At 37.0% G+C, this 16985-nt stretch overlaps 1 protein-coding gene across 3 annotated transcripts in view; it reads right to left on the reverse strand.

Annotated features, from left to right (window-relative positions):
* USP32 (ubiquitin specific peptidase 32) overlaps positions 1-16985 on the reverse strand; it is a 165903-nt gene that overhangs the window by 68837 nt on the left and 80081 nt on the right. For all 3 annotated transcript variants that reach the window (XM_033090262.1, XM_033090264.1, XM_033090263.1), the window contains exons 3-5: positions 16693-16798; positions 12793-12911; positions 8318-8477 (exon numbers count right to left, since the gene is read on the reverse strand). In XM_033090262.1, the coding sequence (XP_032946153.1) occupies positions 8318-8477; positions 12793-12911; positions 16693-16798 (385 nt within the window). The remainder of the gene's footprint in view (positions 1-8317; positions 8478-12792; positions 12912-16692; positions 16799-16985) is intronic.

Raw genomic sequence — 16985 nt, forward strand, 5'->3', positions numbered from 1 at the left:
TCACCTATTTCACTGTTGATAAATGAGCAATCATTCAACGATCTTGCTTGGATCAAATGAAATTATTTCTTGAAGAGAAATAAAAATAATCACTTGTAAGTATCCCCAAGGACAAAAAAGGAAATTGGAAAAGTGAATCTGCAAAGTTGTCTGGTGTCTGAAGAAGATGGCTCACCAAACCACAACTACCACTGGACTAGCTCCTTTTACCTGCAATTACAAGCTACTCATAAAAGATGAAAGAATAAAATGAGTATGTCATTAAACTGTCTTCGAGTCCTAAAATAATAATAAGCATGCACTCTGGGGTCCAAACATCCTAACTTTGGCACCTATTAGTCATTTACCTTGTGAAAAGTTTCTTTAACTTCTCACAGTCTTAGCTTCCTCATTTTTAGAATGGAGATAATATGAACCTCAGAGACAGCATAAGGATTAAACGAGATAATGTCCACCGAGCATAGTGTCTCTAGAAAGTGCTCTATTTACACTTTATTTAATCAGAACCTTCCACAGAGCAAAGTCATTTGGGGGGAAAAGAAAAGGAAGAATTTTTGTTGTAGACACAAGCTAAGAGACAAAAACAAGAAAGAACTTTACTTTGCAGTGAGTGAGAGAGTGTTAAAGATTACAGGAAATTCAACCTAGACCTTGTAGGTAGCTCAGTCAGAATGTAAACATTTCAAAGGTTAGCATCTAAAGGATGAGCCTTCAATCGGAAGCAGAGAGCTGCCAGCCTGTGTTTAGGTCGGACTATGCATGCACAATAATAGGGGATGGATACACTGAGCGAAATTTGTAAAACTATTTACATTTTGAGTTTATAGTCTGTGTCTCCAAACTCCAACACTATGTGGTAGTAAATAACCACAAACAAAATGGATGGGGAAAGGGTATTACAACAAAAAGCCAAATGACTAGGGTTTGATAGACTGTTCTCTCAGATATCAAAAAAAGAATGTCATAACACCTGTACCAACCTATTTCAAACATTTAATTACACAGAACATGTTTACATGTGTTCTCTGACTCTGAACATCATCATCAAGATGTATAGAATCATTGCAAACATTGTCTGTCTAATACAAATGGCTTTAAAAGTTAACTTGTCATTGCCTATATTTAACCCAAAAATTTTTTTAGGAAATCTGATCTTAGGTATTTAAACAGCAAATTATGATAGAAAAATATAATAGTCTTGATAAAAACATGATGAAGGTCTACTCAAGCATAAAAACTTGAACTTTGGGTTAAAGTTCTAATTCAATTTCTTAAACGTAAATAAAAGGTAAGGTAAAAGTAGTTTGAAATTTGCAGCTCTGAAAAATGTGCTTGCCATGACAAAAATCTAAAACCTTGTGTAGAACAAATCAGTTAATTATTCTAACTCTGTATTGAATACAAACAGTTCCCTAGTTTCATTTGTGATTTACATCAGCGAATAAAATTTGAATATAGTAGTGTGCTCAACCTACTGTGGATTCAAATTTTACTTTATAATTGTTTGTGAAAAACTAATTAAAGGCACTTGTATTCTAACATAAATGTTACTTACAAGTGAAAAATAGTAATTCCTTTATGTTTCCTAGATACCCTGGATCATTACACAAATTTAAATAGTCATTGATCCTTTAAAATACATATTTTCTGTTAATAACATGCTCTATTTTTATCACAAGTTTCCACATTCATGACACATTACTTGAAATGTATAATGTAACAAATATGCTCTGAGTGAAAGGGCCTGCAAAGACACTAATAGTGAATAGCTTGGCTAGAAGCTGAGAATTTATAAATGATAAATCAGTCATCAGAATGTAAACCTGCCCATGTCAGAAATTCAGCAGTAATTAATTATGATTTTGTGATAATGCTCTCCTCTCCTAGTGAGACCCACTAAGAAAGGAGCTACTTGCTGAAGCCAGTAGCAATTGAGTTGTCTGTTGCACTCGCTTATTTTGGTTCTTTATTTTTATAAGATATAAAATAAAAGAAAACAAACTGTAAGAAAAACACTTTCTTCCCACGTCAACGAGTTCGGTTTTGTATGAACCGATCTGCAGCCCTCTGTTAGAAAATTGCTTGCTCCCAAAACAGTTACTCTCTGGAGACAGTGGGTGAAGCTCACTGAATTCACAAGCCAAGTGTTCCCTACTACAAGAGGATATTCACATAAAGCACCCCTTCTATACCAGACACAGGGCTGAGTCCTTTTAAAAAGTATTAGCTCATGTACTTCTGAAGGATAGCACAACACGCAACCCCAAATATGTCACTTTGGCTTAAGGATTATTGTGAGTTGAAGGCAACTGAGAAGAAGTAGATGCAAGAAAAAGCACTCTGCCCTCCTCCTATTTGCCTAATTTGTAAAGGTATCTTCCCTGTCCCTCTATCAGAAGGACAGAAGTTAATGAATCACAAGAGACAACTCTAGATCCTTCGCAACCTGGAGATGGCACCAGAGGAGTGAATCTACATAACAAACCTTACTACCAGCCCTATCTACCATTAGTTTCTCCATATATTTGCCTTCCAACAATTTGGCACCTAAAAAAGTTCAAAGCCCTTTTCCTTTGTCTTGTCCCATCTCTACAAAATTATTGTTCTTTGCTAAGATGCTATATAAGCTCAAGTTCTAACCATCTGTTTGAGTTACTCATCACTGAATGCTCCCATGCACAATGTATTAAAACATGTTTTTCTCTTGCCTGTCTTTTATCAGTCTAATTTAACAGGCCCCCACTCCATGAACCTAAGATGAGTAAAGGAAAAAAAATGTCCTCCCCTATACTCCTTACAACACACCTATGAGGTAAGTTTTGTTATTAGCCTTGTTTTCCAGAGGAGGAAAAGAAATTCAGAGATTACATAAATTTCCCACAGCGACATGAATAATAAGTGGCAGAGCCAGAGTGTCTGACTCAGAGTCTTAAGAACTTCCAAACATCATATCAATATTTCTCAAACTGTGGTTCATAGTCCATCTACATCAGAATTACCCTAGATGTCTATAGTACAGAGTGCTAAGGCCCTCTGAATGAAAAAATCTTTGAAGACAGAACCGGTAACCTGCACTTTTAATACCCTCTCCAAATAATTCAAATGCTCAATAAGGCTAGTAACTATCACTATACCATAGTGGCCTTATCATTGATTAATTTTTTATTTGGGGGTATTTCCCTTAGAAGAAACAAGGATAGGACAAAATTCAACTAAGATGCCAGGAATTTAAGTTTTAAATTATTAAATTTAAAATTATAAATAACTGAGAAGATTAAAAGCATATTATTATTTCAGGCTTTTACCATACTCTCTACTGACTTATTTCTTTGGCCACCAGAAAAATCAATAGGCACATTTTAGGAGTAGATAAAATAATTAATTTAGGTAGATAATTCTCTCGTGTTTAAAGTAAGCTGACCCTCCATGTACCGTAACTTAATGCTAATCAATTTTCTGTATTTCACATCACTGATCTCACGAAAGGTTTTAGAAGGAAAATCTGAGAACAACTAACTTTGCAACCGTCAGCAGTTCCTTAAATTGATAAATATTATAATTCATTTCCCCCTAAAATATGGTATGTCTTTATTTAAACCCTCACATACTATGACGTTGTTACACCCTATTCAAACGTGATAATTTATCGTAGTCCTTCTCCTTTGTATGGGTTTAGTCCTACAATCCTAAAACAACATACACCCCTTGCTCACTCCTGGGGAAATCAAAAGTTTAAATCAGTATTTAGAATGTAGACTTTTAGTGGCTGAAAAATGTTCAATACACTTCAGTCTAATAACATGCATGGACTTAGTCCGTTGTACTAAGAAAAACTCAAAGATGACTAGGACAGGAGCCTTGTACTCAAGGGACATGTAACTTCTGGGGAGAAAAGCCATTTCCAACAGACTCTAAAGTAAGGTAAAACACTTCTCAATTGCTTTCATTGAAATGTAAAGTGTGCAGAAATGTAAATAGAAAAGCAATTCAAACAATAAAAATGGAGAAGGCATGACAAAAGTGGGGGCATCTGAGTTCGGCTTTGATGACAAATTAGTATTTTAATTGTTAAGAGCTGAAAAATGAAGGACGATTAGGAGCGATGGTTTATAGGATAGAGGTAAAAGTTCATGGTATAGTAATGAAATATTGACCAGTGCTCTGTAGTTGAAGCAGAGAACGTATGTGAGGAGAAATGAGTATGAAAACTTAAGAATAGGGAACTAAGAGACTTTTGAGACACCATGCTAAGGAGTTTAAGCTTTGTTCTATAGAAAATGAACCCTCAAAGGTTTCTGAGAATGGAAATGAAGAATGGTTTTTAAAAAAATGTAAACTAAAAAAAACAACCAGTGTCCTTAATTCTTTCCTATCATTAACGTGTACTCAGATAAATAAGGAAAGCTATTATAATGATGGCAGCAAGAAAGAAAGATGCAAGAAATAGGGCTGAGTTAAGATTGACAGGATCTAATACGAAGCCTGGTAAGGAAAAGTCAAAGGTAATCTCAAAGTGGATAAGTGGAATTGCAAATATTATTAATCAAGACAGAAAAGACAGGAAGAACATGTTTGCTTTTTCTAACCTTTTGATGGGCTGAAGCAAGGAAACATGAATTTGGTTTTATATATGAGATTCAGATGTTAAAATACGTATATCCAGGAGGCATTAATTTAAATATACACTTTGAGAGCTACCTCAAGACCAGAAAACTTCATCTAGGTATCACCTGCAAAGCTATAAAGGATAGGTGAAGCAATGGGCGTGGCTGTAAGGAAGCAAAGGATGCTTGTCAGCCAAAGACAAAATAGAGCGAAAGGGCAATCCATGAGAAACAACTCACATTTCAAAAGTAGACAGCAGAAGGAGAGCCATAAAGAAAACTCAGAATAATAAAAAACGAGGGAAGTACAGTGTGTCAAAAGCAACAGGAGAAGAGAATTCCAAGAAAACGGAAAGGTCAACAGTGCTAACATGTTGTAGACATAGTGGTAGTACAGTGATCCTAACAAGAAACCACTCAGTTTAGAAATTAGCTCATTATTGCAGGTCATACAATGTATCCGCATTAATACTTATTTTAAATAATTCAAGATAAATCCCGGGGGTACCTACAAAATGTATACAGGTGGACACTTTGATCAGCGTTGCTCAAGCAGTGATCAGGAGTGTCTGGACACTGATGGTAACCACTTTGAGCACCTCTTGTGATTGCAGAAGTCAAATGTGACTTGTATCCATCTTTTATCAGTATATATTGAAATACCGATAAGAATTTTAAGTTTTCCTTTCTTAAAAGGTGTATACATTTTTTTGGCACCCCCTGTATTTTTAAACAAGGTAAAGGCATTGTAACTTTTAGATCCTACTGAAAATCCAAAAATGTTCCCAACTGATAAAAACTAAATAAAAAAGATCATTTTCAAATAAAAATGGGAGCCAGGTAATGGCATAACATCTTGAAAATAATTTTGACTGATTAAGGTTAAATAAGCCTGTAATCTTTAATAATACAGTGCTTTCAAAAACAAGCAATAACAGCATTTGCATTTGCAAAGTACGTCAGAATTAATTTAACTTTAAGGAAGTGACTAAGGCTCTCTTCTCCTTGACCAAATTTTAGTCCTGCTCCTCTGAACCTTCCTTTCAATTAGGCTTCAAACTTGGGCCCCGTCCTGTCATTGGCCTGCTCAGCCCACACTTACCAAAGGATCCTGCTAAGTCATCTCCCTAACCTTGATATCTGAACAAGTTTCTCATACCCCATCTTTGATAAATAAGTCCTTGGCCTGCCTTTAGCAAGAATCCCCTTACATTTGATGTCTCCTCTTGGTAATTTTCCCTCCACTGACTCCCTTTACCCTCCTCCTTCGCTATAAATCCCCAATTGTGCTTGTTACATTTGGAGTTAAAACCATTCTCTCTTCCTTATTGCAATATGCTACTGCACAAGTCTTTCTCACCATTTTAACAAGTGTCAGAGTAATTTTTCTTTAACATAAGTCATTAAGGGAAAGTAGTCACACTCAGCCAATATTAACAGAACAGTAATTCACCATACAATCACAATTAAAACAAAAGTTCAGCAGAATATCCGTAAGACTGACAATTTAAAAACTATTGTATGTTATATGGAGCTTATAGTGAGTATAACAAGATTCCCTAATTTCTGATGCAAAACAATTTTTTTAAAGAGGCTTTTGTCCTATCAAAAATAAAGACAAGGGCACTGAAAACAGACAGAATCAAGTTCATTGCCTATTCATGCAGGAATTTATCAGTCTGAACTTCTGGTAATAATAGGATGAAATGGGTGGAAAAGTAGCTGGTGTTTAATTAGTTTCCAAATTATAAGTTAAATAGATACATAAAGCAATAGATACAAACAGCACTTGACACCCAAGGTCCTCAATTCAGTCACAAGCTACTTATTTAAGGCTTGGCACAGAGGGAGAAGGAAAGCATAATACAGGCTCTCTATGATTTAAGAGAGATGCCATGTACAAATAAACAGAATGCTATAAATAATTATAATACAAGCATGAAAGTGATCAGATCATTCATGAAGGGTACAAAAAAGGTGTTAAGAGAGTTCAGAAAAAGGAGAGATGATTTCTCATAGGAAGACAAGAAAAGGTTTCATGAAAACACAGGGGCATGTGATTTAAGTCTTCAGAGATGACTAGGATTTATAGGGAGAAGGAAAGTGAAAGGCATTCCAGTGTTAAGAAGAAACGTGAGCAAAAGCCCAATGAAGGTAACTTTCCTATAATCACAGGAAAGAAGAACAGTAGAAGTTAACACTTGGGCCTTTTTGGTGAACTGAAAAGTGTCCCTCAAAAATTCATGATCATCTGGGACCTCAGCATATGACCTTATTTGGAAATAATAGGATCTACGGGGATGTAATGAATTAAGAATCTTGAGAGAAAATCATCCTGGATTTAGGTTGGGTCCTAAATCCAATGACGAGTGATCTTACATAAGAAGAGGAGAGGATACAGACAGACACACACAGAGAAGGCCATGTGAAGATGGAGGCAGAGATTGGAGTGATACAGCCACAAGCCAAGCAAAGCCTGAGGTCACCAGAAGCTGGAAGAGGCAAGGAAGGGACTCTTCCCTGGGTCCTTCAGAAGCAACATGGCTCTCTGTTAACACCTTGATTTCAGCTTCCAGAACTGTGAGAGAAAACATTTCTGTTGTTTCAGTTTATGAATTGTGGTCCTTTGTTACAGTAGCCCTACGAAATTAATACAGCTTGGTTAAGGACAATTCGTAGAAGGCGACTCTGAAATTATAAATTGGCCTCTGCCCCTGGTTCCTGACAATACTTGGTCTTTAGCCAAACTCTAGTTAAATCTCCTGAGTGATAGGAGTTTCTGACTCAAAGCTCTTAAATCCCTTGGAATTTTCTGAGTAATAGGGGTCTTTTGTTCGAATGCCGGAGGTGACTTTTGTGGGCTCCTGGATGGGGGCTGATCACCAGAAAGACCAAACTATAATTAGAAACTTGTAACTTTCAGCCCCACTCCCCAGTCTCTGGAGTTGGGAAAGGAGCTGGAAAATGAGTTTATAATCCATCATGCCTATGTGATGAAACCTCCATAAAAATACCCAAAGTATGGGGTTCAGAGAGCTTCCAGATCGGTTAACATATCCACATGCCAGAAGGAGTGCTGCATCCCAGCTCCACAGGGACAGAAGCTCCTATACTCGGGACCCTTCCAGGTCTTGCCCTCTATATCTCTTCATCTGTATCCTTTAATGTATCCTGTATTATATAGTAAATCAGTAAACATAACTATTTTCCTGAATTCTGTGAGCTGTTCTAGTAAATTATTAAACTCAAGGAAAGGGTGATCGGAACCTCTAATTTATAGCTGGTTGGTCAGAAGCACAGGTGACAGTGTGGACTTGTGCTGAAATGGGGGGCACAGTGGCAGTCTGGTGGGACTGAGCCCTAAACCTGTGGGGTCTATGCTAACCCTAGGTAGGTAGTGTCAAAACTGAATTGAATTGTAGAACAACCAGTTGTGTGTAGAACCCACTATAGTTGGTGTCTGCAGTGTTGGAGAATTGCTTGACGTGGGGGGAAAAAGCCCACAAATTTGGAGTATGCAAGTCTTCAGTAGAGTAGACAAAAAACAGAGTTTTCCTTTTCAGCTAAGTACTCAATGCTCCTGCATTTCATTTAATTACCAGTTTAGAAGAAAAAACTATTAACAATAAATTTCTCCTTTATAGGCATATTCTCATATTACCAGGCAATTGTATTAAAAAGTGAACATAAGACAATGAAATGCCATTACTTACAATGTGTGACTCCGGCCAGAGTTTGGTAGAAGGTGGGAGTATCACTATCATCAGTGAGGGTCACATATACACCCCCAGACAATAGCCAACGAGAGAAGGTAAAAGCGTCTTTGTTTAGAAGAAGCCAATTCCTAAACTTTTCATAGTTTACCTTTTCACCCTAAAATTAAAACAAGAAAACATAGGTTTAGTCAAATTTTAAGGTATCTTCACCTGAAACTTAAAAAAATATAAGGTATCTTACTTGGAACATGCACAACTTGAAATTTGCAATTAGTTGACATTTACCTACAATAGAAGGATTACCTAAATATTTGGAAATCGAACTTTCAAAAATAATTGTTTTCAAAAATAATTGTACTTTAGAACTTCCATTTGCATAAAGTGTATGTTAATTGCAAATTATTTCATCAATTCATGAAAGCAGTGCACTGTTACTAATAACCTATATTTTATTTACTGAGGTATATCCTGAAATCAGTAAACTGCGTTTCTTTCAATATTTAATAAATCCAATTTTTCAATTTAGTAAACTCTTCTTTAGTACCTCAGTCTATCAGAATTAGCATATTTTAATTAAATATGTATGAAATTTAAATGCTCTTTTAACTTTCATAGGCAAATTAAAAACAACTATCCAGCAGTACTTCTCCAGGAGGCATCAATGAAAACATGTATTCACAAGTCAACCATAATACAAAAAGAAACAAGTAGATTTCTATTTCTTTGCTTTCTTTCCAAGTATTTGCCTGGTTAAATCTCTGGAGAAAAATAGTACCCAGGCAGAGAAAGAACACCACATGGTTACGAAAGTCAATCTCTTTGGAAGACAAGAGGACTTAGGTTGAGTGAGGGCCAGACGATTTTATGAGAAAAGGGGAGAAGCAACTCACAGGGAAATACAATGAAGGATGACATTCAGGAGCCTAGCAGCTGTAATCCTGAGAGCGATATTAAGGGATACAAATAATTTATAACCTAAAAGAGATATGGTAGAAATAATTTCTACATTGTTTAGTAATATCCTATTAAGTACAATAGAATATTACTAAATCCTATGTAGCCTACTAGTTTCCGAACATGTAATAGTGCAATCCAAACACTCAACACTGACAATCTTATTTCTCTGAATGGAAAAATAGGGCATTCAGACTTGCTGCAGGGACACATGAGGACATTGCCAACATGTTTAAAGATTGGGGATCACAACCACATTCTTTCTCTACTCCACGTTTAGTCTAGAAAGAATGTCAGCAGTATAAATTCCACAAGCTCACTTTTGCACGTTAACATCTCTTACATTGGAATACGTCTTAAAACCAACAGTATCCTTTAATTATGAGCACACTCCTTCTAGTATCCTGACTCCAAGTGATTTTTGAACCCCACAAGACGTACACCAATGACCTACCCTCCACGTTGCCAAATCTAAGGAATGCTTCTTGGCGAATTGAAAGGTCAACTCACTTGATCTTTCAGTTTATTTGACATAGTTAAACACTCCTTCCTCTTGAAATATTTTCATTACTTGGCTTCCAGGACACCATTCTCTTTCGGTTCTCCTCATATGCTATTCCTTAGGCTCCTGTTTTGCTTCCGCTTCATCTTGCCAATCTCTGAACACTGGAATATAGGACTCAGCCTTCCAGTCTGTTTTCTACCGAAATTCACTCCTAGATGATCTCATCCTCACCCATAAGCCAACAAAGTCTTCCCCCTGAACTCCAACTTATTATGTCAAAAACTATAGTTGACACTCAACCTGAATGTCTAATATGATTCTCAAATTTAATTATGCCCTAAGCCTCTCTTGATACTGAAAGCCCAAACCTCCCTCTACCGCAGTTATAGCCACCTCAGTTAATGGCAACTCACTAACTAAATCAGGCCAATCCCTTAGTCATCCTCTTCTCTTTCTGTCACAGCCCATAATCAATACAAGAAAAGATCCTGTCAACTCCCCCTTCGAAATAAATGTAGAATCTAAAAACTTCTCATCACTTCACTGCTACACCATGATCTAAATGACCATCATCTCTTACCTGGGTTATTCAGATATCTCAGTTGGACTCTGTTCAGCCTACCTTCCACATAAAAACCAAAATAATCATGTTTAAAAAAACCCAAAAAACTCCTGTACTCCTGTGCTCAAATCCCTCTAATGGTTTCCATCTCACTCAGGGTGAAAGTAAAGGAACCCCATGTACTAACTTCATTTCCTACTACTCCCTTCTCACTTCATTCTAGATAAATTGGCCTCTTGGACATGTCAAGCACACTCCCACCTCAGGCCTTTACTATATTCTCTTCATGGAAAGTGCTTCCACAAATAACTGGTTTTTATCTCACTTCCTTTAAATTCTTTGTTCAAACATCACTTTATCTGACGAGCCTTTCCTAACTATCTTATATAAAATACTGACACTCAGCCATCTTGTTCCTATTAATGTCTATCCCCCTTATTATTCTACTTTGTTTTTCCCTATAGCACTAATTATCATCTAATATATATACTTGTTTTTGTGCCTAATTTTTAAAGAACTGGGTAGCTAACCATATTTAATTCCTATCTATAAAACAGGAATGTCTGCACAAACTTTATTAAAATAAAAAAATATATACATTTTCCCCCAAATGAGCAATGAGTATTTATGCATTTGACATCTTGGTGAAAAACCCAATTAATCAAGGACTGAAAAAAATTAGATTACCTTTTTTCTGACCAGCAAATGCTTGTTACTGGAGAAAAAAAATACCATTGCCTAGTTTCTCTTGGAAAACTGAAATACGTACTACCATGGCAACTTCCAGTCAACAAGTCAGAATCCAAAATGGAAGGGGCCAATTCTTTTGCACCAAATACATAGAAATGCTGTGTGCAATGTAACACCATAACCATTACCAAAAACTGCACAGCCAAGCTCAAAAGCAAGAAAGGGAAAAATCCAGGTACTACCAGTACAGAGGAACTCAAAGCCAGAGTGGTGAAAAGCTAAAGCCAGACAGTGCAAAGAAATATTAGAACCAGATATACGCATATGGCTGGAATATTGACAATCAATGACTATATTGTTAGGAAGGTGACTAAACTAAACTGAATAGAAATTGACTGAATAAAACCAAAAGCAGTGAAGGATTCATATCTGTGAAATGGCAGTCAGTCAAACAGCCACCCATAAAAAATCATACAGCTGTGAGTGCTGTAGGAAAGGATCAGAAACTTCTAAAAGGGTTTTACTCTACCATCTCTAGGGACTTTTCCCACATTAGCAGACTTCTAAAAAGAAAAAAAGGAATTTTCTCTGTTAAAGACACACATTTTCTATTGTTTAACTTTTACATAATGAAAATATATTAATAATGAAGACAGAAGAATGACAATTTTTTTTTTTTTTAGAATTTTTAGATGAGTTTATTTGAGCCAAACTGATGACATAGGCCAGGGAGCAAGATCTCACATGAGCCTAAAAATGGCAAATTTTTAAAACCCAAATATTTCACAATGCAAACCAACTAAGTAAAACAAATGATAAATTAGGCCTTGATGGGTCAGGGAGGGTACCAGAACAGCTCAGGGCAAATGAGTGATGTATGAGGTCAGAAATTAAGTTCGTGAACTTGTTGCAACGACGTTGCTAACCTTTTTTTGATATCAGAGGGATTATTCATTATGAATTTGTACCAAGTAGACAAATAGTTCACCACGTTTACTATTTGGAAGGGCTGAAAAGGCTGCGTGAAAAAGTTAGACGACCTGAACTTTTTGTCAATGATTCATGGTTCTTGCATCACGACAATGCACCAGCTCACACAGCACTGTCTGTGAGGGAGTTTTTAGCCAGTCAACAAATAACTGTATTGAAACACCCTCCCTATTCACCTGATCTGGAACCCCAATGACTTCTTTCTTTACCTGAAGATAAAGGAAATATTGAAAGAAGACATTTTGATGACATTCAGGACATCAAGGGTAATACAACGACAGCTCTGATGGCCATTTCAGAAAGAGTTCCAAAATTGCTTTGAAAGGTGGACTAGGCGCTGGCGTCGGTGCATAGCTTCCCAAGGGGAGCACTTTTTCTAGAATGAGTTCTCAAACTTAATTGTCAGACCTCCTATCTATATGTCCATGATGAAAAGCAAAGGCACTGTAATGTGAGCGATCACCTGTGTGTGTGCGTGTGTATGTGTGTGTGTATGTCTATGTGAGAGTGTGGTAGTGCGTTTCATTATACCTTAAGTATAGGCAGTTGTCTTTACAGTAGAATTGGGAACTTTCAGATGCACAAATATAGTAGTAATAAGTGTGTCAAGGACCTTTGACCATAGCACATAGTTGAAACCAACTATTAAATACAAAAATGTCAAGAATATGGTACACATAAATATCTATTCATCATAGCTAAACTCATTATACAATTAAGAGTTAATACTCTGTCAACAGGTAGGGATGAAATGTAAACCTTTAAGTATACCTCTGAGAAACACTTCCTGAGTGTATCTGGGACTTTACCATCCACCGCATGGAGCAGTCTTTCCATTTCTTCCCGTATAACATAGCTCCCGGATTCACTTGCAAAAAGACTAAAAATGTCTAGGAGAAAGAAAGAATAAATTAATCATATCATAGATTAAATATATCCTCGTGGAAGTAGGGAGAGAACAGTAACAAATATTGAGTGATGACTTGTGCCAAGCACTTTATAAATATGTAATTTAATTCATTCCTCAAAAAAAAACACAAAAAACAAAAAAAAACCCAGCAATATAAATTAAAACAGTAATGTGATATCTTTTCAAATACACTAAATTGCAAAAATGTTTAGGTATGACAATACAAAGTGTTAGCCATAAGTTGGGAGAAACAGAAACTCTTAAAAAACTACTATTAGAGAGTATGAATTACTGCAACCACTTTGGAGAACAACTTGTCAAAAGTTTAGGAAAGGTTGGGGCTGGCCCGGTGGCTCAGGCGGTTAGAGCTCCATGTTCCTAACTCTGAAGGCTGCCAGTTCGATTCCCACATGGGCCAATGGGCTCTCAACCACAAGGTTGTCAGTGCAATTCCCCGAGTCCCGCAAGGGAGGTGGGCTCCGCCCCCTGCAACTAGTAACGGCAACTGGACCTGGAGCTGAGCTGCGCCCTCCACAACTAAGACTGAAAGGACAACAACTTGAAGCTGAACGGCACCCTCCACAACTAAGATTGAAAGGACAACAACTTGACTTGGAAAAAAAGTCCTGGAAGTACACACTGTTTCCCAATAAAGTCCTGTTCCCTTCCCCAATAAAATCTTAAAAAAAAAAAAAGTTTAGGAAATGTAAATATGCATGCTAGAAATTCAAGTTCTAGGCAACTCTACTTCTACCCTTGAGAAATTCTCATACATGTTCATGTCCGTGAATAACAATGTTGTCCAGGTTATTGCCTGTAATAGCAAAAATTTGGGGGGGAAAAGATAAATGTCTATCAATAAGCAAATACACAAATTGAGATAAATACACAAATTGAGATACACACACCTACACTAATGAAATACTATTATAGCAGTTAGAATAAAGGAACAAAGTGTTTCAAGATTAACAAATACCAAAAATGTTCAAGGAAAATGCAAATTGCAAAATAATATGTACAATATACCATTTAAAAGTTTAAAATCTGCAAAACAGTTGAAGATACATTTAAGGATATATAGAAATCCACATGAGGAATGAAAGATCACCAATGTCATGAGAATGATAACCTCTGAAGGGAAGAACAGGGGCTGGACCATGGAAGGATACAAAGAAAGAGCCTCACCTTGGCTGTAATATTTTTTCTTAAAAAACAAGATATGGGGCAAATAAGATATAATGTCAAGGAGTAATAAAGCTGGGTGGAGGTACATATGTTTGAAATACTGCTTTTGTGGGTTGACCTGCATCCCCCCTAACCTGCTGGCACCCATGAATGGGATCTTATTTGGAAAGAAAGAAGATAGAAAGAAAACAGTCCTCCCTCTGAAGTCCTGGCGGGTTCCATTGTCTGCCCTCCCACAACCTGTGGCCGATGCCCTTAGGGGGACTACATGTGGCTGGAATGCTCTGACCAAGGGTTATGGGTTAAACTGTGTCCCCCGACCCCCAAAAGATTTAAAGTCCTAACTCCAGTACCTGTGAATATGACCTTATTTGGAAAAAGGTATTTGTGAATATAATCAACTTAAGATGAGGTCAATAGGATGGGCCTAATCCAACATGACAGATTATAAGAAGACAAGAGACACAGTTGAAAGAAAGCCATGTGATAAGATCGGCAGACTGGAGTGATGCAGCTGTACGCCAAGGAATACCAAGGATTGATGGCCACCACCGGAAGTCAGGAAGAAGGAAGGCTTCTTCCTTATAGGTTTCGGAGGAAGGAAGCACCTACTAACATCTTAATTTTGGACTTCCAGCCTCCAGAAATTTGAGATGATAAATTTCTGTGTTTAAAACCACCCAGTTTGTGGTACTTCTGTTACACTACCCCTGGGAAACTAATAAAATTATATAATAGAAATAAAAATCTAAAAATACATGTTGGTGTTTATGACCCAAAGAATTGTTATTTTTTTAATTACTGGCTTAATTACTCTGGAGCCAGAGTATGTGTTTGTTAGTAGAAGGATACTATTGAAAAAACTAGGATCACAGATAAACTCCAATACAAAAAAACTGGGTTTATGGAAATTTCATTATCTTGATTGTAATAATGTAGGTATATAAATTATCTCAAAATATACATATGTATCTTATTGTATGTCAACTATACCTCAATAAAATTATAAAAAAGGAAATAAATACATATCCCAGGAAACAAGGATGGACAATAATTAAGGTTATCTTCCCTTTCATATTTAAGGGAAAATGAATGACGCACTCTCATTATAACATTTGTCTGCTTAGTAGGATTTAAAGGTCACGGATGAGGTGTCATCTTCTGGGCTTAGATAATTCACCTAATAAAATTAATTTCTGAAATTAAGAGTAGAACCATTAAAAAGAACTAAACCTTTTACCAAGAATCTGCAATAAAACATCAAGTAAATGAACTTCTGGTTCTACTTGTGAAGTAAGGCAAGAAGAGATTGCTAAATCTATGCTATCAGAATTTTTTTTAAGTAACGGCTTTTTGAGATGCAACGCACGTTCCATAAAATTCGCCCTTTAAAGTATATAGTTCACTGGCTGTTAGTGTATTTGCAAGGCTGTGCAACCCCCACCACTGTGGAATTCTAAAACACTTTCCTCCCAAAAGAAACCTCACGCTCATTAGCAGCCACTCTCCACATGGCCCTCTCCTCCTAGCCTCTGGCCACTGCTAGTCACCTTCTGTCTCCGCGAATTCCCCTGGTCTAGACATTTTATATCGATGGAATCATATAGTATGTGGCCTAATTTGACGGGCATGTATCCCTTAACATGTTTTCAGGTTCATCCATGTAGTAGCATGTACCACTAGCCTACTCCTTTTTATTGTCGAGTAATATTCCATGGTATGGACAAACCACACACTTGTGTTGGACGCAGCAGTTGATGGACATCAGGGGTGTTTCCATCTTGTGACAATTATGAACAATGCTGCTGTGCACATTTGTGTACGTGGTTTGTTTTTTCAATGAATGCAGTTGACCCTTGAACAGCGTGGATTTGTACTGCACGGGCCCCCTTATACGCAGATTTTTTTTCAATATCTGTACTGTAGTTCGATCCACAGTTGGGAGTCACAGATACGGAGGGCAGGCTGTATGCACTGATCTACAGTATTTTATACCGGGAACTTGACCATCCACAGATTCTGGTGTCCGAGGGGGGCCCTGGAACCAATCCCTTCTGGACACTGAGGGACTGTTTAGTTTTTGGAGCGTCAAAAGTTATAGGTGGATTTTCCAACTGCGGCTCCTAATCCCCACGTTGTTCCAGAGTCAGCTATATGTGTTCTATTTTCTTGGGTATACAACTAGGAGTGGCATTGCTTGGTCATAGGATAACTCGATGTTTAACAAAAGTTTAAGGAACTGCTAAACAGTGTTCCCATGTGGCTGTACTGTTTTACACTCCCAACAGCCATGTATGTGACTTGCAACTTTCCTACATCCTCAACAATAAGATTTATTATCTTTCTGTTTTATTTTAGCAACCCCAGTGGGTGTGAAGTGGTATCCATTGTAATTTTAATTTACCTTTCCCTAATAACCAATTATGTTGAGCAGTTTTTCAAGACCTTATTGGCCACCTGTACATCTTTTTTGGAGAAATGTCAATTCAAATCCTTTGCCTGTCATCAGAATTTTGAGGTAAATTATTCTGCACACAGATATAGTATTATAATTTTGAGGCAATAAATGTACTTACATTTTGTTTTCTCTTCATCTCTGCCTCTTGTAAGAAGGACAAGTCCAACTATTAAATTATTGAAGTGCAGTCCTTTTGATGTTCCACCAAAAGAACAGTAAATCACCTAGGAGAAAATAATAAAGCCAATCTTAAATGTTTCACTTGTTCAGAAATTTGAGACTGCTAACCCCTTTAACAAATCTTGTCTCCCTCTCTAAACAAGGCCCTGGTAAACTGCAGTGAGATGATGTTAAGTTTCTCCCTCTTCCTCTTTCACACCTTGTTATCACAGTGAGCCAAGAACAGACTGT

The sequence above is a fragment of the Rhinolophus ferrumequinum genome, chromosome 21, assembly GCF_004115265.2.
Source record: "Rhinolophus ferrumequinum isolate MPI-CBG mRhiFer1 chromosome 21, mRhiFer1_v1.p, whole genome shotgun sequence".
Classification (NCBI taxonomy): domain Eukaryota; kingdom Metazoa; phylum Chordata; class Mammalia; order Chiroptera; family Rhinolophidae; genus Rhinolophus; species Rhinolophus ferrumequinum.